General features: G+C 33.6%; 1 protein-coding gene across 6 annotated transcripts in view; it reads left to right on the top strand.

Annotated features, from left to right (window-relative positions):
• Positions 1–25,468, top strand: part of LOC149805496 (serine/threonine-protein kinase D3-like) — a 202,893-nt gene that overhangs the window by 127,929 nt on the left and 49,496 nt on the right. For all 6 annotated transcript variants that reach the window (XM_089950094.1, XM_089950093.1, XM_089950095.1 and 3 more), the window contains 12 exons: positions 3,461–3,593; positions 4,840–4,963; positions 5,704–5,781; positions 7,432–7,590; positions 11,715–11,820; positions 13,140–13,186; positions 15,998–16,070; positions 17,061–17,167; positions 17,704–17,760; positions 18,430–18,534; positions 21,171–21,269; positions 23,260–23,344. In XM_089950094.1, the coding sequence (XP_089806220.1) occupies positions 3,461–3,593; positions 4,840–4,963; positions 5,704–5,781; positions 7,432–7,590; positions 11,715–11,820; positions 13,140–13,186; positions 15,998–16,070; positions 17,061–17,167; positions 17,704–17,760; positions 18,430–18,534; positions 21,171–21,269; positions 23,260–23,344 (1,173 nt within the window). The remainder of the gene's footprint in view (positions 1–3,460; positions 3,594–4,839; positions 4,964–5,703; positions 5,782–7,431; positions 7,591–11,714; positions 11,821–13,139; positions 13,187–15,997; positions 16,071–17,060; positions 17,168–17,703; positions 17,761–18,429; positions 18,535–21,170; positions 21,270–23,259; positions 23,345–25,468) is intronic.

Genomic DNA, 25,468 nt, shown 5'->3' with positions numbered 1-25,468 from the left:
ACCGTACATAAATGTATGTGTACTGTACACATGGGTACATACAGTACATGTAGTATGAGAGACTAAAATTTTATGATCAATTAATGAGTTCTTTTGCTGATACTTTTTTCTATGTAAAGTGCCTTTTTTATGGAATAGATATTGAACTAAGAGTATCACAAGAATTGCTTGGACCATTATCTGTATAAAAAGTAACACTTTTTAAAGGAGTTGCACATGTCACAAAGCAATCCATAAAAATGACTTTAAAAAGTACTTTTTTTTATCCAGGTCATATTATTCTGAGATTTTACTTGGGTGATTTAGTAACACATCTAATTATTGGGGAACAAAATGTTGTTAATAAAGTCACATGATTTAAAAATACTTTTAAGTTTGGAATGGGGCACAGTTCCATTGGAATTTTGATGTACTTTTTTACATCTGGCAGAGAACCTTGACAAATATTCCTGTTCTTGAAACAGTCAAACTTAGATATCTGGACACAAGAAAATCCATGTACTTTTAGCTGATCACATGGTAAGTGAGATAAAGCTTAAACTCTCATTGCAAACTAATCACTCCATAAACAGTATTGTTCCATATGTAGGAAAGTAAATGCCAGAAATAATAAACCCTGTGTCTACACTATTTAATGTGTTACTACAAAACAATCTATACGCTGTTCACAGATCTACACTGTTTATTGTTTGACTACAATACACTCTACACTGCTCACAGTTTGTCTGCTTTGTTTGCTGTTTGACTACAAAACACTCTCTACACTGTTCACAGTTTGTCTACACTGTTTATTGTTTGACTACAAAACATTCTGTTGACTTTGTACTTCGTATATTGTTTGGCCACAAAACAATGGCAAGGTTATATATATACACTGGATTCAGTACTTGGAACATTTCAAACAATGCTTACATCATCTTCATGGTAATGTTTGTAATTTGAAACATACTTCATAATTTCAGTTTTCTGTTGGATACTTTATGTATTCAAACAGTAATACAGTCCTGAGAAGCAGTCTTACACATGATTAATATATGACCCACATATTTTGATTGACAGTTACTAAATGTAATTCCAAAAAGAAGTGGTGTTTTTTTTCTAGACACATACCTGGTAATGACAGTTGTAAAAATCATCCAAAGTGTTCCAATTGGTGGATTCAAGGTGCAAACGGTGAATCTGTAAGTGATGCATGAAATGCATGATCACTGTCAAAACTTCTGACATGGTTACCTTCTACATTTCCAAACTACTAAGTTTGCAGATAGTTATCCCAGTTTTCTTTGGATATACCCATGTTTCTTGGAGTGGTGCAGTGAATGCACTAGCTTAGAATCTGCTGATATATTACTTTGTGGCAACTCCATATCCCCCAAAACATCTTGTCTCTTCCCATCCCCTGCACAGTAATCTTGGGTGCTATCAAACAGATGATTTTCACATTTAGGTCAGTTTCTTAAGCATAGTATTGGCATGTTAGTATTTCATAAATGCATATCTACTTTAAATGTTTGATTTGTTTTCCACACACTGACTTTAGAAATCTTCATTGAAAATTAAACCAATAAATCAGTTTTCAACATCAGATTTTTATCTTCCATAATGGTCTTAGAAAACTGTAATGAGAACTAGACCAATAAATCATAGTTTGTACTTGAAATCCAAACTTGGATCAAATCCTCATACTGTTATATATTGAATAATCACCATTCTATCATCAAAGTCCATTTCTTTGATCTTAAGAGTCGCTTTAATTATGGGGGTTTGTTCTGTTTTATACATTAGGTTTGTGTCAATCAGCCAGTGAAATTAGCAATGTTTACAGGATATAAAACCTCATCTCATCTCATCATCACAATGACATCTTGTCACCTCATCTCATCAGCAAAGCAAATCATTTTTTCTAATTTTAGGAAAGCATAGTTCTTGCCTTACAGTAATAAAAGAATAACTCTGTTTTTCTGGTCCGTTTTGATGAAGATCTCACTGTAAAATTCATTATCGTTATTGTATCCCTCCTGGATGTAGGTCAGTGGTCAGATGCACTCAACTTGGAATTACATTTATAAATATTTTGTGCCCAAACTTTACACAGGCAGTCATAGCAGTAGAGACACTTCATATATGGCAGATATTTGGCTATGACAGTACCACACATAGAAGAACTGGGGGCTGGAGTTCTTGAACAATGTGGAAAGGTCCAGTCATGAAGTATAGTCACTCCTGTTCCAATTATGGTAGAACCAAATTGTTAAACACATGTCTGTTTGAAATTGTTGAAATTGAGTTAATTGAACCTATTTATTGATTCAGTAATTATCCGGTGGTCATGAAGTCTGTCAGCAATAAAAATGGCTGGCTTTAGATAACCCATTTGTAAGATGTACCATTGTATTGTTATTTGACTTCTCAAATGTTAGGAAAATGCTTCTTCTTTTTCTTCTTCTTCTTCTTCTGTCTTAAAAATGAAGAGGAATCACAGTAACTAAGAGTAAGATGGTAGAGCATTGGTCACATAATCCAAGCATCATGGGTTTGATACCCACTATGTTCAGCCTGGGTCAGCTGACATAGTGGGTCCGTGAGAAAGACACATAGTTCCCATTTCCTCCAAATGATACAGCAATAATATATTCAAAGTAAGCTGGCACATTATGTGACTGCATTTCAAGATCTGTGTTCATTTGCTGTTGAACTCTACTTGTAAGTGAGTGTATACAGTACTATAGGTGAAAAGAGGTCTTTGTACTGATATTAATCTAATTTCATGGTCTTCAAAGTTGACAGCAATTAATATTACACCTGTACACATGTATATTTGCATACAGACCGTACACAAAATAAGCATTCCCCTCTCCCCAAAAAACACAGGTTAATGACAATTAGTGCAAAAATATCTTGTGTGCAGAGTGACCACCAGCAATAGTTCACTTCTAGCAACATCACAAATGAAGCAAGAAAATTTGCAAAGACCCTGCCCCTCCAAATCTCAGAAGAACTAAACTTGTCAAGGAAGGACAATGAGATTATCCATGCTTGTTATTACTGCATCTGACTTTTTTATGCTGTCTTATACTGAGGTACAAAACTGTACATTTAAGGACCATTTGGAAGCAGCTGAGGGTTTTTCTCTTTTTCTCAAGCATATGCTGATTAAGTTTTGAAGAGGTAATGTAGAATTTGTGCATAGGGAAGTGAGTTCTAATTTATTTCTGTATGTAAGAAGCTCTAATTAGATTCTGAATGAAAACATAATTCATATATCTCTTCTTTGATGTTACTTTGTGGAAATTTTTTTGACATCTAATGAATTAATTGTCATTGGTCCTTTGTTATGCACAACTCGTACATATTTTATGAATATCAATTTCATGGTGGGGAAACATCAAAGTGCAAGCAATGTGATGAATTTTCTTGTTTAAATTTTTGACAAGTTCTGATTTCTTTCAATCTTTTGCAGTGTACTTTGAGCAAACTGATGTGTCAGAGGTGGAGAGTACTAACGACACCGAGATATCAGAGGTACCTGAAGATGAACCATTAGATGAAAATGACAATGATAATGAAGAGCAAGAGCAAAAACCACCACTCAGGTATTTAAAATATGACACAGTAATCCTTTGCTAACTATTTTTCTTCAACATGTTATGTAGGGATCAGACCACTAAATTATTTTCCACAGACATCAGTGTTAACATTTGAGAAAATAAAACTTTTTTGGTGAAGTAGATGATCTAATACACAGCAATGTATTTTTGTGACTTAAAGTTAACATAGACTTTCTGAACAATCAAAATTTTGTTCTTCATGGCACTTTGTCAAGATAAATGTCCCTAAAGTTACCATTACCATCATTTTTGCAAAGGGTACGCACATGATAATTATGCCAATATAAGATAAAAGTTTTGGAAATTTAAAAAGAAAAATTATATGCTGATATTAAGCCAATTTGCCTGATATCCAGGTATTAAGCCAATTTGCCTGATATCCAGGTATTAAGCCAATTTACCTGATATCCAGGTATTAAGCCAATTTGCCGAATATCCAGGTATTAAGCCAATTTGCCTGATATCCAGGTATTAAGCCAATTTGCCTGATATCCAGGTATTAAGCCAATTTGCCTGATATCCAGGTATTAAGCCAGTTTGCCTGATATCCAGGTATTAAGGTAACCTGTTGATAACACACATAACATAGTTTTCAATGAGATCCCAGGCATATAAATTGGAAATTATGATATCCATCATTAGTCAGGTATACACTCACACACACATGAACTTACTATGTAAAAAATGATGAAATCATATATGCAGCCAGCATTTGTTCTTTAATCTGTCCTTACCTGAAAGTACTTAACCTTGATTAGTGCCAATTTGTTGGGGTAAAATGAAGGTAATGGGTTAGACATGTTCTGTTTCTTTATATGGTACAGTGAAACCCACTCTACCTCGATTATCTTGAGAATCTCTGTGTCAAACGTTTTGGTCCAGACTTGATACTCAAGTTAACTATACACAAATAAAGCTATAATTAATCTTAAAACTACAACATATTTGTCGGCAGCATTGTAGTAAACCTAAGAGTAAAAGACAGGAATAAAGGTCAAGGACATCTTTAAAATTACATTATCGGTTTTTATGAAGACTGATATCTTGGGACCCAGTTATGTCATTGATTTTTGACACCCCCAACATAATGGAGGTAAACGGGTTTGGCTATATGGAACTGGAAGACAAAGCTTTCATGTGTGATCACAAGGATCATTTCATGTAGTGTGGAATTCCTTGTATAAGTGCATTGCAAATCACATATTTTAAACTATGCTCTCTTCTCTTTTAGTCCAACTCAGAGCAGCAACATCCCCTTGATGAGGGTTGTTCAATCAGTGAAACACACAAAGAAACAGGGGTCAAGAGTCCTCAAAGAGGGATGGATGGTTCACTGTACTGACAAAGATAACATGGTGAGGACCTACACAGCGTAGTCTAGTTTTTATACAAGCACTATTTGCTGAGCTGTGTACCAACTATACATTGCCACCTTTAAGTACCTTTTTAATCGAACAGTCTCGGTATTCATTCAGGAACCCCTCTCACATCATTTACACATCAGGAGGTAGTAGCATACCTCCAAGCTCTTTAGCGTCAAGGTCATTTAAGATACACTAAAGTGGTTGGTATTATAGAAAGGTAGACAGACGTAGCTCCACAATGATACCAAATAATCTGGACTTTCTAGTTGCACTACAAAATACAGTGGTAAAAACGTAATGTTTTGAACCCAATTTTTTTCCACCAAACATTCACCCATGGTCAGAAACCAATTTTATACATAACAATGGATATAAGTTTTATAAAATTGCAAGCAAAACATTGCATAAGTTCTTCATAAATGATGCATTTTAATGAATCTATGTAGAAAATATGCCACATCGCCATTAACTAGTTGTGACCAGCTAGAAATTCTCATAGCTTAGTCATTTTTATTACATGTGCCTCATAAACATATTTCTTATATGGTGGATGTGTTATCTCATATTTCCTAATATTCTTTTATATTTAACTTTTCTTTAACTACGAACACAGTTAGTATTATGTAACCATTCTTGTCTATACATTCTTCATTTAGTCATGATTTAGTTTCTTTTTCCCACCTTGAGTTTGTATAGAATATTGTAAAATAAGTTTTTTAACTGTTTTTCAGAGAAAGCGCCATTACTGGAGACTGGACTCCAAATCAATAACAATGTTCCAATCAGAAAATTCAAGTCGTTATTATAAGGTGAGAGGAGATTGTGCTTTGTACTTATATTTATGATCAAGTTTTAAATCAGCATTAACCAATAAGAAAACATAAACTTTAAAATCCTATGCAAATGTCATGGTCATCTGCCTCAACAGTCCAGTATATGTACCGCCATGTCGGCCAATTCTGCGCGTCAGGTAATTCTGAGCAACGATACGTCATTTCTGTAAACATTGGATCACATGCTATTTTGGGTCAAAAATCCATTTTGTGTCCAGAAAGAACAATCGTATATTAATGAAGAAAAGCGATATTCATAAAGTGTACAAAAATATCCCACATTTAGACTCGAAATGCACATAAAAATGTGATTTCTAAATGGCAACATGAAGACCCACTCCATGACCTTCTTGAACCTGTAACCCAGAAAATTCGATTTACTATGCATCTTTTAGAATAATACAAATAAATACATTATATAAAAGATGGAAATGTGTACCTTAAAACAAAACTGTATTTTAATCCAAGTTTCCAATTTTGCAAGTTGTCCCCCATGTACAAAATCGTCTGCCACCCAACATGTCTACTTGCCTCTAGAACATAAATTATTGACAAATTCCTCGACGTATAGTCTGTTTCTGAATTCTGTAGTAATGTTTCCCCATCAGCAAGACATTGTAATCACATTACATCCTATTCATTGTTGTTTCTCTTCAACGTAATAGCTTATTTTTCATAAAATGTTGAACTTTACTAACTTTTTTACAAGATCGGTTTAGTTTGCTTAATACCTCTTGCCATTTATTGGCATTTTTATGTTGAATTTTGTAAAACTAGCTATAAACCTGACCTAATTACTCGACTGAACTGCTGACAGAAACAGTCCAAAGTAATATATTTCATTTCTGTAGCCCAAATGGATAAACATGACATCTTTTCAAAGCTATGTGCAGAATAGGCCGACATATCGTAAATCAGGAAAACAGGGGGGTGGTATCCTCTGTGTCCAAAATTAATATTATTTTGAACAGAATATTCTGGTGACCATTGCATCTTTTCAAATGGTAAGCAATGCTGTATTTTATTTTTGTCAATCGCTCGAATTCCGTATGCGTTTTGCTTCAATATTGGAAACGAAAACCTTAGGTGCGCAGAAATGCCCAACAGCAGTGTATTTGTTCTGTGTAAATACAGTCTCATATACATGAAAATCTTTACCTAGAATGCACACTAATAAAAATGAGCTTACAAAAATACAACAAAGTTACTATACATCAAGATACAGATGTTTGCGAAAAGTGTATCATTTATTTTGTTACACTTTTGCATCTGTAAGCATTATGATGAAGTTAATTTCCATTTGGACTGTTACTATTATATTCATTGACAGGCATTTGTTCTTACTTGATCTTTATTTAGAACATAATTTAGTTGTTGGCTTAGGATGCAGATATCATTAGTATTTGCCTTTAATTGGGGGCATGGGACTTAATATTTTTGAAACAGTCCTGGTATTGGTTTAAGCCTTGGAGGAAAACAAGTAATTTGTTAGTATTTTGGTCAGTCAGTTATATTTTGGAATGGGAAGCAGACAGTGATTGAATATGGAAAATATTGCTTTGTTAAGAATAAACTTAAATTGAACCATTTCACCTTCATTTCAATTTCTTCCTCACATTTTTACAGGAGATGCACCTGTCTGACATCCTATCAGTTGACTCAGCCAAATTTGATCCAAGTGCAGAATTCACCCGCGCTCCACATGTCTTTGAGATTCGCCTACCCAGCATGATATACTATATTGGGGAAGATCCTGCCTATGGAGGAAAAGAAGGAAATATGGTGGTTAGTGTACATGATTTATTTTCTGTGTCATACAGTTCAACGTTGAAAATACTACTGCAGTACTTAGAATTTATTGTAAGAGGTCACTTCCATTTAGTGACATGCTGTATTACACAGTTTTTGTAAGGTACTTCAATTTTCCATTTCTGCTCCCTCATAGTAGACAAGTTCTCATTTTGCCTGGAATTATTATTCTTGGGTAAAGGTGTTGTTTTTTGTATCAATGAAGAGCCAACATTCTTACAATATACTTGTTACTAGCTGCCCTACCTGGTTATTATTGAACTTGACATGTACCAAAATGAATAAAATTCAAATGCAAACTATCTCAGAGCATTTAAATATCAGTTGCTTATATTTATTTTATGACCGTGCTTTTAGACTGTGTTCATGCTCTATTTAGCCTTCTTCCACCATGAGTTTATTTAGAATGAAGTAAATTAGTAGGTATGGGATGGTATTTCTGTATGTATACATTTACAGAATTTAGAATGCTGTAAAACAGTTAATGTTGGATGGTACTTTTCTAGATATTATATATTTATAGAATATGTTAAGAATGCTTTAAAATGGGGGGGAGGGTATTTTTATACATATTTATAGATTGTACAATTCCAGTATAAAATTAAGGACCTAAAGAAATATTTTTAGCAATTCCTCAAAAATGATTTGGTATATTTTTTTTGCAATATGTTGAAGTTTTTAATTCTTCGGACACATAAAATAATTGCATTTTATTGTGTTTAAAAAATGGCAGGCCATCCAAACATTTAAAAAATATTGCATTCATAATTTTAAAAATTCTCAGAAGCTATTCATCTTAGATTACATAGTTTCGATAATAAGGAGTAAATAATCTCTCTCTCTCTCTCTCTCTCTCTCTCTCTCTGTTTAAATAACCTTATATTTTTATTATATATCTAGTTCTGTAAATGAATTTGATTCATGCCAGTTTTAGGATATATGTTATATATTTCATTGTGTGATATTGAAATATATCAGTGAGAAAAAAAATGGTATTGCAGCAGTGGTGATACCACTTTTATTGCCACAATTGTGGTATCACTTTTGGAACTACAGTGTGATTCTGCTATAGCATGCTCCGTTATAACACAAATTCGGATATAACACAGTTGTGGTGTGGCTCCTTAAATTTCATATACATGTATTTTTCTCATACAAAAAAAAATCTTTCTTAAAAGTACAAAAAAAACGTTACAAGTTTATTATCATTTTGGGGAAGAGATTGCATTTGAATAAGACAGGACAATCATGGTGTGGCTTCTGCAATTTTATATGTATTTTTCTCATGCATGAAAATAGTTTTTTCTTCTTAAAAGTATGAAAAATAACGTGTAAAAAGTTTATTCTGGGATCACATAGGGCTTCGCCATTGTCGCAAACTTGGATGTTTGTTCCTTATTGGTGGCAAAATATACTTTCTGGTGATTTTTTTTATTGGCGACATTGTTGGCTGTTTTAAACTTGTCTATACAACCATTGGTTTGGAGTAGAGAAATTCAGAGGCCCCATGAAAGGAAGCCACAAATTGGATATAAAATGCACTGAAATTTATCTATTGTTACATAAACAATTTCTTTGTCCATATTGACAAACCATCTAAACATTGCAATGTTATATCATAATCCACTTATCTTGACATATAGCATGAGTACTGTATGTTGTGAGATATCAGCTTTTTTGTTGTTGACATTTCTGGTAACGGACATTAATCGGACGAGGCATTATCTCGTAATCCATCTTTCATTGGATGTTTGGCCACTCGCTAGTAATTAATATATTTACAAAGACTGGATAGTAAGTAAAATTGCTCTTCTTTTCAGTCAGAATTAAATCCTTCAGAACACCCCTTTGTTAAATTTCTGACTCGTGTGTGGAAGGCAGCATCATGTTGCTAACACAAATGTAAAAAAGAAAAAGAAAAAAAAACATCTTATTTATTGGTTTATTCACTAAGCAGGGAGGAACAGTAACTAGAATAGACCAAACAAAGGCCAATTCCTTTTTAAGAATGTACCAAGATCAAATAGTTTGCAGAAATTTCAAAGGAAACATATTATCTTTGAAGCATCAATAGTTATGAAAATGTACTTAGAAAATGGAGAAAAAAAGTCAGTCGCAATCATGCAATAGTTATTTGATGTTGCCGCCACAATATGAAATGGGCTTTTGCTTGATTCTCTTAAGTTGTCCTTTGGCAGTGACTTCAATAATGCATGTACCCTTCATCAAAGAAAGCTGACTACAGTCTTCAATAAAAACAAAGAACTTTTCTTCAAAGGAAGTCAGTACCAAACTTAAATAAAAGTAATAGAATCAGATGGAATTTTCTACCAACTTGGGACGTACTGAAAAGTAAATGTGCTTCATCATTCATTACATGATTGTACTATGTTTTTCCACTGAATTCAGACTAATGTGACCTGTGACAAAATTATCGAGTATTTTAAATCTATGTATGCATATTTTTGATGGAATCACTTGTATTATGGATTCAGTGTATATGATGAGATTCGCAGGTGAGTACACGGTGTTGATACTCTATTCATGCTATACATTAGACGTATATATAAACAGTATACACATATATGTACCAATGCATGGTTTTCTAAATAAAGTAAACTCTTATATATGCCTTCTCTGTTTTCACTACAGGTGTAGTTCTCATTTAATATGCATCAATTTAAGATGGTAACTGTGCTGATGAAGCAGGTATTTTACTGCCCGCATTTATTACCTACCCTCCGGGTACATGCATCATTTTCAGCAGCTAACTGACCTGGTTGTTTATAACACAATTCGGTCTATAACAGTCAGGTTCTATGGCTCCCAGCTACCATGCTATATTGGGGTCACACTGTACTTGTTTTCTCTTTAGGAAATATATCTGCCCTTATGTATGCTATTCAGAACTGTTAATTAGGCCTATTTAATTTTTCTTCTTCTGCTCTATCTCTGTCTCTCCCTTCCTCTCTCTCTCTACCTCCACATCAGAATGTACAGATCTTAAAATTTATACACTTCTGCAGTCAATGAGGTGCCATTAAGAAGTGCATAAACATGTACTCCAAGCAGCAAAAATTAAACTTAAGTATTATCTGTTTTATAATTAGTTTTGTACATGGAAACTGTCTGACTGAATTTATATGACCTGTTGCAATGTGTCACCCATACAGTATTTAACTCCTGTAATACACTATGATAAACAGTACACATTATTTAGAAGAAAAAATCATGTTTGAACTTGATCAATCTGGCATTGATTAGTATTGATTTTTAAGAAAATCGCAAATTTGATACAGCATCTGCTACAAAACTAGATTGTAATCTTGCCAAGGCCACAAAAAATTCACATTTTACTGATGAAAGAAACAATATGAGCCCATATTCCCTCACGACTAAGCACACATCACCAAAAAATGATGTTACTCAATCAGTGTTATATGCACTTGTGTGTAGCCGACACACTCACACGACGACCTAGTCATTAATTCTCTTGTATATAGCATCTACTTAACATACCTTAAGGTACATATATTTTTGTTATGAAAAAACTAAGACATTTGGCAGTACTTTCTTCTTTCGCAAAAAGTTATTATTTAAACATTCATAATAGTTACAAGCTGGATTCACTTTTCTAAACTGTCTGTAAATGCATTTCTATGATTAACATTTTTCATGTATTTTGGGGATATTATATAGTGAGTAAACTCTTTTTCCTAAGAGTCTCACAAATTTATTGTAGCTTGATTTTGTGAAACTGAAGCAATTCAGAACAAAAGGAATTATGCATAGTAAATTACACTGCTTTAGAAGACATTGGATTCTCAGTCTATTGCATCCAGTGAAGAAGAAGAGCATGGGGACCTGCTAAAACTGTTTGCTTATTTAAATTGGGCCATATAGACATTTCATTTGGCAAATTTGGACAAAATCTGTAATATTCTGTGGGGTGGGGGGCATTAGTATATACCTGAAAACCGAACTTGTGAAATTTTTAATAAATACATATATAAAACATTACAGGAATATGTAAGTGCCATACTATGTACAAAATAATTAATTTGTGTCCAACATTTACTCAGAAATAACTTTCTTTACAGTTGTCCCATGAGAGCGGAAAGGGCTATGAACAGGCCAAGCACTGGGAGCATGCAATAAGGCAGGCTCTCATGCCAGTCACCCCCAAATCCAGCATTAATGTATCAAGTGAGTAGCTTTTCAAAATTTGTATTGAGAAGGAAATTTGCTGTAAATTTTACATATAAAGGTGACCTCTGGTTGCCTAGTGGTTAGAGCATTTGCCCTGGATGCGAGAGGTCGTGTATTCGAAACCCCGGCCAAGTCGTACCAAAGACTTTTAAAAATGGTACCTACAGCTGCCTTGCTAGGCACTCAGCATTAAGAGGTTAGTGTTAGAACTGGTCAGCCTGGTGTCAGGATAATGTGACTGGGTGGGACATCATGCTACATTTCTTCACCATGATGCCCCAGTGCCAGACATCACTTTAAACTGCCACACTGCAGACATCTTAGCTATATGATTGGAAAATTGTTAAAGCTGTGTTAAAAATCTAAATCACACACACACACACACAAAAACACAAATAAAGGTATGCTGTAGGCTGAACAGCATAGACTTAGATATGCCAGAGCATTATGTAATGACAAAGATTAGTCAGTGTTGTACTTTGGATATATACTATACACACATGAAAGTTCCAGATCTGACCATGCTAATTAGCATGCATACATAATCTAATTAGGCAAGAATTTGTAAATTATTGAAATATTTTAATTCTTCAGCCTGTCATAAGCTAATATCTATCATAAATTTTTAAAAATTAAAATTAAAAAGATCATACACAAGTATCAAGTCCAAATAGTATGAGTCAGAGAGTAATTCTGATCATTTTAGTCAGGTTACTGTAACTTGTTTGTTTACAAATTGAAGCAATTCTTCTCAAATTATTATAACTCTTAGCAAGACTAATTAAGTAGTAAACAGTTCTTTGTTTGACTATTGAGTGTTTCCTTTGGATGACTTTATTGACCTTCTCTCCACTGAATTAGAGTAATGACGATGATGCATTCAATGTTCCAGCTAGAAATTTCTTACGTGGGGGAGGAGGAGAGTGGTACTTTTATTGAAAGAGGTGACGCTTTGTAACGATGCATTATATTTTGCAGTACAGTTACTTATGTCAGTGATCAAATGTAACATTTAATTATTTTGAAAAAAGAGACAAAGACACTTGGAAAAGTAAAAATAAGCGAAAAAATATGAGAGCCAATACAAAACAACACATCTGATCTTGAAAGGGGCAGAGGGAAGGTCTCTTGGAAGAGGGGACTAAGAGTGCTATGGGCATTGAAAGAATACGTGAGAGAGGGAATTCCACTATGTCTGGATTACTGATGATAATGATCATGACAACATTTTATAATGGTCATGAATTTGAATATTTTCAGGAAGAATGATCATGATAAAGAGCAAGTGTATATCAAGCTTTTATTTATAATTTCAGATAATAAAGAATCCGAGGACAATGTGCTTGAGGATGCCCAAGTTAGAGTAATGATCAGTTTATTTATTTAATCTATCATCATATTTTCATTGTAATATTCATTGTTTCAGTGACATTTTTTAGAAATGACACATCATATATTGGATCATCTCTACTTGTTTGTCTGCATGTGAATGACCTAACCAGAGTTTCAGAGCTGCCTGTGATTTTGCCACAGGTCTTACAAAAATGACCCTTAAAGGACAGACTTATGAAATATAAGCAAAAACCATGGAAATAATGTTGTGGTAAAATATGGATAATCGGCTCATCCATATTTCATTTCAATCCATGTTTCATTTTAGATTTAGTGGAGTTCATCAGGGAACCAGAATAACTTTACAGTAGTACCTCAGACTCTTAAAACTGTTGATCATAGAATATTTTTTAAATGGTGCCCAACAAGTGATATATGTTGAAGACAAAAGGGCAAATTAGCTTCCTAAACAGTGTTAATAATCAGTATTGATGAACAAAAAGGAATATAAGATTCATGTGACTAAAAGCAGGCATGGACACAATTACGTTGATTAGACATTGCATGTCAATTTGAGTATTTGTCATGGCGGAGATAAGATTCCTGTCCTCATGTGAAATTGAAAAAAATTCCAAGAGTTATATCGGGTTGAGAGATGGCAATAAGCCATTGAGTTGCAAGGGTTTAGAACTGAAGTTTGTAGAACTGTGCCATAGGTCAGTAAGATCTATGTGTACCTTTCAAACTTTTCAGTTGTACATAATGTTTACTGTCACTGGATCAGTTTTGATTACCAACATTTTAAATTACATGTTTTCCATCTTTACAATAGCATTACATGATATTTTGTTACACATTACTGAAATCTGGTCTAACTTACAGAAAATAAAAATTAACTGTCTTAATGAGACAGTCTTCTTAAGGTTGACAGATCTGAAGTTCCTTTGAGCTTATGATATTGCCATGAACCAATCATTGTCTTGGAAAAACTGTACCAAAAATGTTTCAGGTATGTCCTCCAAAGCACCCAAGTATAACATTAAAAACTCTCAAACTTGGTATGGAATTGTGTTCCAAAATCATGTTTCGAATACCATCAACTTAGCTTTGTCTAAATCTGACTGCAGACTTCATAGAACTAACTCTACAATGAAGACAGAAAACTCTTTAGCAAAGATGTAACTTCCTTATCAACCAGGTGTACAAACTATCTTCTAAATTTTATCCAGAGTGACTTGTCCAATTTTTATAAAACTTGTTATACTTTATGTCTTGGAATATGTTTAGTATATACGAGTAACATTTTACTACCTTTTCCCTGACCACCATCAATATGAACAATGGAAGGAAGCAAACTCAATACACAACAAGTCTCGGTCCAAACTCCAACACCAATCAAATTATATCACACCTTTCAACACTATCTACCTTATGACATGCTAGAAAGATAAGTTGGTGGTTCAATTTTACATCGTTGCTCATGCCATGCCCAGCTAGCAGCAAGAGTTGCTCACTCATTTTTACTTCGTTGCTCACGCCATGCCCAGCCAGCAGCAAGAGTTGCTCACTACTCTGTTGAACATCTAGAACGCCACTAGCTGCTACACAAAGAATGCATGAAAGTATGTGACTTTGTAAGTTACAATGAAGGTAATTTGACATATGGAGGCAAAGAAGCGAGCTGTTGTTGTTGCACTTCAGTTGAATCTACCTCCAGTGACAGTGAGGACAGTCATCAAGTCAACAGAAGATATCAAGAAGAGTGATGCTCTTGCAACACCATTGTCATCTGCACGGGACCAGAATTTTTTTGGCCCATGTGTACTAATCCCCCTACTAATACATTTGTTACTGCTTCATTATATGTATTTTCACTATGCATCATACTCTTGATACATACCCAACTTTATGCAGAGTATACCTGTAACTAATAATTCCCCTAATAATGGTTCAGATGTTAATCTGAACTTTTAATGATACATAGGTAAAAGAATGTGTATAAATATATTATAAGGATAAAGAGCATTATGTTTACAATAGTCAATACCCTGCATAGCAGTATCTATGTAGTTGTGTTCCTTCATGTGATCTTGTATAAATTAGTATTAACTCTCCAAGCAATCACTATTTCCAATACTTTGATTTATCATAGCAGTAGCCATGGGGGCTAGTTAAGCAGCATGTTTCCATTTGGGATTCTTGGGGGTTTTTTTTGAGTGGGGGGTAAGCAGTTAGTATTTATCTTGTGCCATATATTTAAAGATCTTTTTAAAAAAGATGAGAAAATTAAAAATATTTTATCAGTAAATGTCCTTTTATGCATCAGCTGTAGCAAGTGTTTTAGCATTTTCTTTATACAGACAAATGAAATTTTGTAGAAAATTTTATGTATATATCTCAGTAGAGTGAGAGATGGGGGTGGGGTTACTTAGAGTTCTTAGCATAATTTCATAAGCTGCTTGACCTATGCCAGTGAAATTTGATAAGCATTTGTATATGCATGTGTAGATTTTCAGACCATTTAGGATATTTTTTGATTAATTATTTTGGAAGTGACTTTTGAAGTCTGTTTAGCACAATTAACTAAAAAGCCTTTGTCCTGTGCAAAAAAGTATTTTATAGGACTGTTGTATTGATATTTTAATGACCACATAATTCAGTACCATTTAAATGAAGTTTGCGAATTTATATTGTTCTTTGGAAACATCTGACCATGGCATTTTGTGGTTTGAATTGGAGTGTTGTACAAACACAAATCTAGTAGTTTGTTATACTTTGTGATTTGCAGCAAAGATTACAATCACAGGTAAAACAATACATTTCTTACTTTACTTATTTTCAGGATATTAGTCAGTTATATCAAATTTTCCCTGAAGATGTACTAGGATCTGGGCAATTCGGGATTGTTTATGGAGGTAATGTTTGATACTGGCAGTATTAGGATTTTAAATTTGGACTTCTTGGAGCCAATGAAAAGACATGTATTAACTTACTTGTAATTCATTGTGATTATTATTTTGTTTATGATTTCAATCCATGTTCAGCATGATTGACATTTATTTTATTATTTTGTACATTATATACTATCCCTGTTTCATCCGGCTTGACCTGGGGTTAAAATATTGTTGTAAGCAAAAAATTGAACATGTATTTGTTGCATACTAAGGCTGTGTTTGTTATAATTCAATGAGTATATATACTTTTTGATGTTGAAATTTAAATAAGCTAACATTCGAAGTGAGGATTTGGTTGAGGTTTTGTGAGAAGAAATTCATTTTTGCTGCACAGATATTGTCAATAAATTGTTAATACAAGTACAATATAATATGTTCCAGTAATTTATAAAACAATGAGACCATACTTAACACATTTGTTTTAGTACCTTGTTGCCAGGAGAGCATATGGTATGGTTCTGTATCCATCGTGTTTCATCCCTCATGTGTTGTGTGTCATCCATCTGTCAACAGTTGTTTGTTAACCACTGTAGAGTCCATATTTCAGATCCAGTTTTAAGCAAGAATGGAGTACAGATTTATATATCATAAAAATCTCAGATGAGTTCAATCGCAGATTTGATCATCTTTATAAATTGGTAAACTATTGAGTTGTATATGACAGATAAGCAATATTAGACCCACTTGAACCTCTTGTTTTTCTTGTGATCGATGTATGCTTTCATTGAAGCAAAACATTTCTTAACTAGTTTGTAATATACTTGCCTTTCCAAAAACAAATTTAACTTAATACTTTTTAAAAAAAATTATGGTATATGTAATTCTACTGATAGGTACTACTATAAATATTCAGTCTTACCCTTGCATCTTTTATTGTTTACATTTAAGAGACTTTATGATGTTATTGGGTAGTTTTAAAATGTAAAATAACACAAATCTGTATTCTTTAAGGCAAACACAGAAAATCAAATCGTGAGGTGGCAATCAAGGTCATAGACAAAATGAGATTTCCAACAAAACAAGAGGCACAACTTAAGAATGAAGTCGCCATTCTTCAGGTAATGTTTTGACACAAATATATCCAATACAGATAACTCACTTCACTATTCGTAAATGCATATGGCAAGGCATGATAAAGTTCATATCTATAGGATTCAAACTGAAATGCCTCAGTTATCATGAGTTGCATGAACAAAATAGAATTTGAAAAGAATTAGTTTTTTCTCTCCAAGACAAATATCACTTTTTGATAAATTTAAAAACCTGCTTACTGCTTTGCAAATTCTTCATCTGGAAATTTTTAAAACCCTTGCTAAAATAAATACAAGCTTGAAACTTTTAGTTACATTTTATTCAGTGTCCAACAAATTTAGGCATGACATGTATAATTCTTTTTTATAATTTATAATTTTACTATGTTGTAGGAATTATCGCATCTGCATAGAATGATGCAGTAATTTTTAATTTATTGTATTTTAAAAAGGAAAATGTTGATATCTTTGGCAGGGAAAAAGAAAAAGAATGACAATTTATATAAAATGATAAAGAATGACAATTCAAATAAAATGATATTTATTTATTTTTATTTTTCCAGAATCTTCATCATCCTGGTGTGGTTAATCTTGAAAAGATGTTTGAAACCCCAGAGAGGGTAAGTTCCCATGGCAACATGCAGATTTACACACATCAAGATTCTGTTTTGAATGTACATATTTACTGAAGCTTTATGAACAACAACCTTTACCATTCATTTTTGACTGTTCATTTTCTTGATTTTACTTGACCAAATATGGCTTTAAATACATTATTGTTGTTTAATACAAAGTCAGCTATTATTAACTGAATATTGTGTGATTTGAACAGATGTCTTGACTAACCTGAATGGTAAAAGTCATGGTGATTCGAAGAAATTTTGTGCTTTTGAAATAAAAAGTTGGGAAATAATTTATAGTTTTACATAAAATTTTGTCAGAAGTTAAATTAATATGCTGATGTTAAAAATTATTTACTGCCTTTTGGATCCTTTAATGTTTACCATTTACTTTACATATATGATGTTTGGATTTGTTTGACACTTACTTCAGAAGGAATCATTTTCAAAATCAATCTAAGTAGATAATAGTAAATATACATAGACTCTCTCTCTCTAGATTTTTACATTCATTATATTACATTGAAACAACTACTGAGTCATCCTCTCATTTGAATATATGGATGCCTTGGAGCAACAGGTAATAACCCTTAGGCATTCAGTCGAGTACATTTCTGTTTTATTGGACAGTAAATATTTATAAGAAAACTTATCTCATTTACCTTACAGATATTTGTGGTCATGGAGAAGTTGAAGGGAGACATGTTAGAGATGATTCTGTCTAGTCCAAAAGGCAGGCTTAGTGAGCGTGTCACAAAGTTCCTCATCTCACAGGTATATTAAACGATCACAACAACTGCTCATATTTAAGAACTTTTCTGTAAATGACAATATTTTTGTCTCACCGTCAAATGACTTGGCAAAGATGTCACTCTTCTGGCATTGAACCAGTTGCAACATCAGCAAAGAGATTTATTTTAAGGTCCTTTGTTGATTTGGTTTTATATTTTTGGCAGAGCAGCACAATTTATTATTTGGTGCCAAAACTATCATAGTCACTGTGATAGGATTTGAACTTGCACTCTTTTGCCTTGTGTTTAGTTTCCTAACCTTTGAGCCACTGCAGATGTTGAAGTTTTTTTAAGTCATATATCTCACAAACAAATCACTGCACTCTACTAAAACTTTGGATAATATTAATATTACTTAAGGTATATCTGTATGTTTAAACTTTTGTACTCTGATGTGTTAGGATTCTTAGTGTCTTGCCTGCATTATTAAAATGCTATTTACAGGTGATAAACCCCAAGCTATGGAAGACTTTCTCTCCCTCCAACCCCCGCAACCATTTCACATTAACAGAAGATCTAGACATATAGACATAATGCTGTTCAAGATGAAACATCACATTTCAGGGAAGGCTTTTTTCCAAAGTGCACGTTAGTGAAAGAGCTAGACATGGAAGTCATGTTTTGACTGCCATGCTGATTATGGTGATATTGTCAGCAGTTTTGTGAAAATTTGGCTAAAGTTGTTCATTTTAGCAAACTCTAAATAATTTATGCAGACATTGGCATTTTTGCAGAAAGTAGATTTAGTAGTTGGGATTTACATTTAAAACAAGTGTACATAATTCTGACCAAACTGAAATTGTAAAATATTTTTTATTGTAACACAACTATATTGCCATTATTAATACTTTTCTGTAAATTTCATTACTGCCATATGTACTCACTTATAAGTGAAGTCAAATTGTAAACAACAAAGATCCTGACATGGCTTAGATAAGATATTTGCTGTTTTTTCTACTGATTACTACAAACTCACAGAACCACTCCGGTGCCATAGTGGTTAGAGCACCCACCTTGGATGCAGAAGGTCGTGGGTTCGATCCCCGACCAAGTCATACCAAAGACTTACAAAAAATGGTACTAACATCTGCCTCACTTGGCACTCAGCATTAAGAGGTTAGTGTTAGGACTGGTCGGCCTTGTGTCAGGATAATGTGACTGGGTGGGACATGTCTTTGACATGATGCCCCAGTGCTAGGCATTACTATAAACTTCCACACTGCAGACATCGTAGCGATATAACTAAAAATTGTTAAAGCTATGTTAAAAATCCAAATCACACACACAAACTCACAGGTCCAGGTCTGTTGGCACATTATGCTATTTTATATGTGGGTCCTTGCAGTTTACATTTTGATTCATCTTATAAGCAAGTATATACAGTACATCATCTCCAGCTGTGATATAGCTTCATTTTGGAAAAACTGAACTCAAAGATTTGAGAAATCTTACCCGCACTAGTAAAAGGGCTGTTTGTTCCTTAAGTTTCAAAAAAAGTATTATTTCTGAAATCACATGGGGTCACCTCATTACAACTAAACTGTAACTGTAATTACTACAGTGTGGTAGCTTTTAGACTTACTGTGTTTATTATTTAGAGCTACAAACGAATATAAGACCTTTTAAGAGGTTCGGCTCTACTACCTTTCTGACATTACATTAGACAGAACAAGTACTACTTTTAAGAACTATGGATTGCCATCTGCCATACTTAACAGGATCACAAGAAATAAAATCGTTTTGAAGCTTTCCATGTAGATGCTGCTGACACCTTTTTATGTCTACCACTGTTTGCGGTAAGAGCATCTTGATTTGGTCTAATAAATCCATCTTTATATATATGCTGTTTTTTAGCAAAATTAAACATAAACCTCCATACATAGATAAATGAAATTTTGCTATCTGTATGTATAAGTACCATATATACTCAATTATATGTGAGCATACTTCAAGTAACCCTTTACCCCCCCTCCCCCAGGGGGACACTGTAAAAAAGTGAATTTCACACATCCCTCCTGTAAGTCTGGGTATATTTTGCAAGTCAGATCTGTCTGTAAGACATGACTTGTCATCAGTGAATCAGAGTTGCACTTTGGAAGTTTGAACCCCATCTGAGTCATGCCAAAGACTTAAAAAAAGAACTAGCAGCTGCCTTACTTGGTGCTCAGCATTAAGTGGTTAGTGTTAGGTCAGGTCATCCTAATGTGAGGATAACGTGACTAGTTGGGACATGATGCCACATGGTTGCGGGGTGATGACCCACTGCTGGACATCACTATAAACTGCCTCACTGCAGATATTGTAACAATAGAACTCAAATTATGAAAGCTATGTTAAAAATCAAAATTGCACAAACACACACAAACACAAAATCTAGTATATGTGTTTAGTTTTAGCCTTTAAAATGACGGGGTGGGGCTTTGTTTCCTGACATTCCATCAGTCTGTATGTCCATTTTCTTATTTTCACAGCTTGTATATAAGGGACACTTGGTAATAAAGGACAGTGTATTTTGGCCCTTTGTGATCAATTTATAAAAGGGTTGAATTGCATATGTTGTGTCATTACTAGCTGCCAATTGTAAATGGAGTTATAAGATTAAATATCACTGTATTTCAGATTCTAATGGCCTTAAAGCATCTGCACTCCAGGCACATTGTCCACTGTGATTTAAAGCCAGAAAATGTGCTGCTGTCCTCTGAAACTGCCTTTCCTCAGGTGAGTTGTACATGCTACATCACACCTGCCAACCGTTACGATTTGCCATAAGTCTTATGAAAATTACCCTTAAAATATGGACTTATGGCATAAAAGCAAAAACTAGGTAAAAATGATCATTGTCGAAAATTCTGGAAAATTTGTTCATCCGTGTTTTATTTGGACCAGGTTTTTCATATTAGAATTAGTGAAATTAGTCAGGGAACCAGACTAACTTTACAGCAGCACCTCACCCACTTTAGGCTGCACTATTTGTTCACACGAAGTGTCTGCATGATCAAACTGTTGATTATAGAATTTTTTTAAAACAAAATCCAGCAAGCGATGCATGTTTAAGATGAAAGTATTAATAATGAACAGAAGAATAAAAAGGAATATTTAGATTCCCCTGAATAAAAACTGGAAGGGACACAGTTATGTTGATTCGACAGCACGTGCCAATTTAAGTATGACCTGTGGCGGGAGATATGATTGCCGTTGTTGCGTGAAATGGAAATTTTTTTAAAAGAATTATGTCAAGTTGAGAGACAGCAGCAAGCCATTGAGCTGCAAAGGGTTTGGAACTAAAGTTTGTGCAACTGTAAATAAAGTCTATGTGTTGCTGCATGTTTCAAATACCGAACTTTTAATGAAGTTTTCCACCTTCATAAAAGCAGTTTATGATATTTTGTAACACCTTACTGAAAACTGGTTAAACTTATGGAGAAAAAAATCAACTGCCTTATTGAGACTGACTTGTCAGGGTTGGCAGGTCTGCTGCATTTCTCACAAAATACTGGAAGATTGGGATATTGTAAATTGCAGATTATTAGTGAGCATAAATATTAGCAAAATTCTAAACCTAATTTTGTAAAATATATATTCGCTTTGAAGTTCTGTGTTGAAAAGAACACAATGAATAGAGCTTTAAGCATAGATTGTTATCCAGATGAATCATATTGTAATTATAATACTACATATACCATTTTGTGAACACCATACCAAAATGCAAGATATTGAACCATTTTCTGAACACCATACCAAAAAGCAAGATATTGGACCATTTTCTAAACACCATACCAAAAAGCAAGATATTGGACCATTTTCTGAACACCATACAAAAAAGCAAGATATTGGACACACTGTGTGAAATTCCTGGAGACAAGAAGATCTAGTGGATTCATATATCAGTGGCTGTTGATAATTACTTAAAAGATATGGAAAGCAATTTTTACAACCTTTTCTCAGTCCACTAAACCGTTTGAGCAAATTTGACAGTAAATTTTCTGTTGTCATTGCCTTTAGAATTTTTCATTGATGAACTCATTCAAATATTGCAACCATTCTTGATGAGGAATGTAAGATCTATTGAATCTCTAATCTGCTCAATAGAATTTCCCTGGATTTATCAGAAAGCACTCTGCTAACCCTGATTTCTTGACTGACTGATTTTGCATTTGGCTCTAATTAGGGCCTTGTAAGCCAGTTGAGCAGTCTCTGGTGCCTCCATATTTCATTGCTTCCATGTCACCCTAGACCATCTTTTGGAAATCTTATATGACCTGGAGTTTTTCAAGTTCAGCTTAATTTTTGAAGCGTTTCATGATGTTTGTATGCTTAACTTACTTTCACTTTGATTATAAGAAATTATGCTCCCATTCCAACTTAAGCTGTGAAAGTGTTTTAGACTTGTGTATTGACACACAAGTTATACTGAACAATTTAAAGTTATCATGAATTACATTTGTGATACATGTCTTTTCTAGGTTTTATGTCAACTTTAAGTTTATGACTTGAATATGTAATGAATTTAAATCCAGAAACATAGTAAAAATAAATATCTTTTATGACAACAAATATTTTTGCAAAATGAATAAGAACCTTAAGTTTATGAAATTCTTCAACCCAATCAATGCAGAAGGATGTAAGTTCTCAATGACAAACCTGTATTGAGTTGTTTCTCTTTAGATGCATGACTTTAGGTTTTAAGTGAATTATTTTGTCTACACAGGTGAAGTTGTGTGATTTTGGCTTTGCCCGTATCATAGGTGAAAAGTCTTTCAGGAGATCTGTGGTTGGGACTCCAGCATATCTTGGTATGTACCTAATTTCCACTCTGTCATCTGACTATGTTGCACTTAAAGGAAATTCTAATCTTCATTTGTTAAATATATATACTAAATGATTGTGTGCATGTGTGTGTGTGTGTGTGTGTGTGTGTATATATATATATATATATATATATATATATATATATATATATATATATATATATATCTATATATATATATACCAACATTTTATTAAGATTTACCATTCTGTTTTCATGATATGGCTGGTAAAGTCAACAAATTTGTCTCCTTGTTGTGAGAAGTGGGAGTTGCTTTGATGGATGTTAATCTGTTCTATCACAGATATATTTACTGATTTTCAGTTGCAAAACAGTTTGGTTCAGACTTGTTGAGATTTAAAAAAAGACAAGAAACAATGATGTAAAACTGTATAGTACATAATGAAGATAAATTTTGATATTAATCCAGAGAAACAATTTTATGGGCTTACAAATATGTTCAGTCTACACAAGGAAGTTATCTTTTTTCAGTATGACAAGAAAACTATTACTGTTTTGTTAATAAACTGAAAGATTCGACAATAGTACTGCAAGATACTGCCTAAATGTGGGTTTTCTTTTATCTGAAATGAAATAGTAACCAAATCATCTGAAAATTCATTAGACTTGACTGAAACTTTCAGTCACTTTCAACAAGTTGATAATTTGTCTCCTAATCACAATGGACTACCAGTAACCAGCATCATTATACAGACTAATACTGATTTCACATATGAAGAGCTTAAAAGTTTAATAATATCTATCAGTCAAGATAAATAGTTTCTGGTATGGTTTTAGCACCATTTTTCAATACATCCGTTTAGTGGAGGAAGAGCCCAGGAAAACCCTGCTAAGAACTGACCTGCAGGAAGCTACTGGCAATCTTTCTTACATACCCATGTTGTCTGAGCCTGAGACTCGAACCCATGCAGACAGAGGTGAGATGTCATTGATCAGTAAAGGTGAGCACCTTAGACCACTCAGCCACCCAGGGCCCCTTGGGATACATATTTGATTGCAGAAAAGAAAATGAGAAACTATCCCTTACAAGAGTGCTTACAAGCACTGAAAAGCACTTAGTGGTATCAAATTGTTTATATGAAAAGTGTGGTATGTTATTTCTGCAAATTTCAGGTGACATTATTAGGATTAAAATACTGTGGATTCATTAACTGTTGACCTGACCCTGATGGAAGCTTGTCGTAATGATGACTTTGACATCTGAATATTCATCCATGTCTGCCTTAATGTACATTCATCCCCATGAAAGAGATTAAACTCAGTGCTAAAATTTTTAAAGTCTCTTTTTTCTAAGCTAAGTAGATAACCTCATTAATGAGGTACTCATTCAAGCATGACATGCATGCCATAGCCAGCATCTTGTTTTCAAGGATTATCACTTTTTCAGGTCTTAACAACATAACAAAAAATTGGCTATGGGATACATTGATTTGTGGACAAAGGGGTTGGGTTTATTTTCTTTACAGATCAATCACCTATAGTTATCTTTAAGTTAGTTTTCATGTTATTACTGTTTTCCATTCCAATATTTTCGTCATACTCATCAATCAAGCAACAATATTTTGAATACCGTAATGACTATGTCTTGGGATATGAAAAAAAAAAATTCTTCATGTCCCACGATTTATATGTACCATATATACTCGCGTATAAGCCTGTTCACATATAAGCTGACCCCCAAACTGAACAGGTACAAACACTAAAAAGTGCATGACCCGCGTATAAGCCAACTCACAGCTCTGAGACTTACCAAGATGCATGAGGTAAGTTCTAAATTTGTTTATTTAGGCAAACTTATATTTATAAAAAAATACATGTATAATTATCTCGAGGTTGACATGCATGATTATTAAAAAGAAATGGTATAAACTTGTTTGAAAAGTAATTTTTTTAATTTTCTGTTTTCTTATTGTTTCTGCCTAATTTATATTTGTGTATGATTTGATCAAATGATGACAATAATTTAGCAACTACAAGTTGATGTAACACTACCTCTCCCTTTTGACTCCATTATTGTTTGCTTATGCATTATTGCATTGAATATTTTATATGAGTGCCCCGGTAATTAAGTTTTTACTTTGCTTTGAAA

Source organism: Sinohyriopsis cumingii, chromosome 2, assembly GCF_028554795.1.
Source record: "Sinohyriopsis cumingii isolate HCF-2022 chromosome 2, ASM2855479v2, whole genome shotgun sequence".
Taxonomy (NCBI): Eukaryota; Metazoa; Mollusca; class Bivalvia; order Unionida; family Unionidae; genus Sinohyriopsis; species Sinohyriopsis cumingii.
This window is presented reverse-complemented; position numbering and strand designations above follow the sequence as displayed.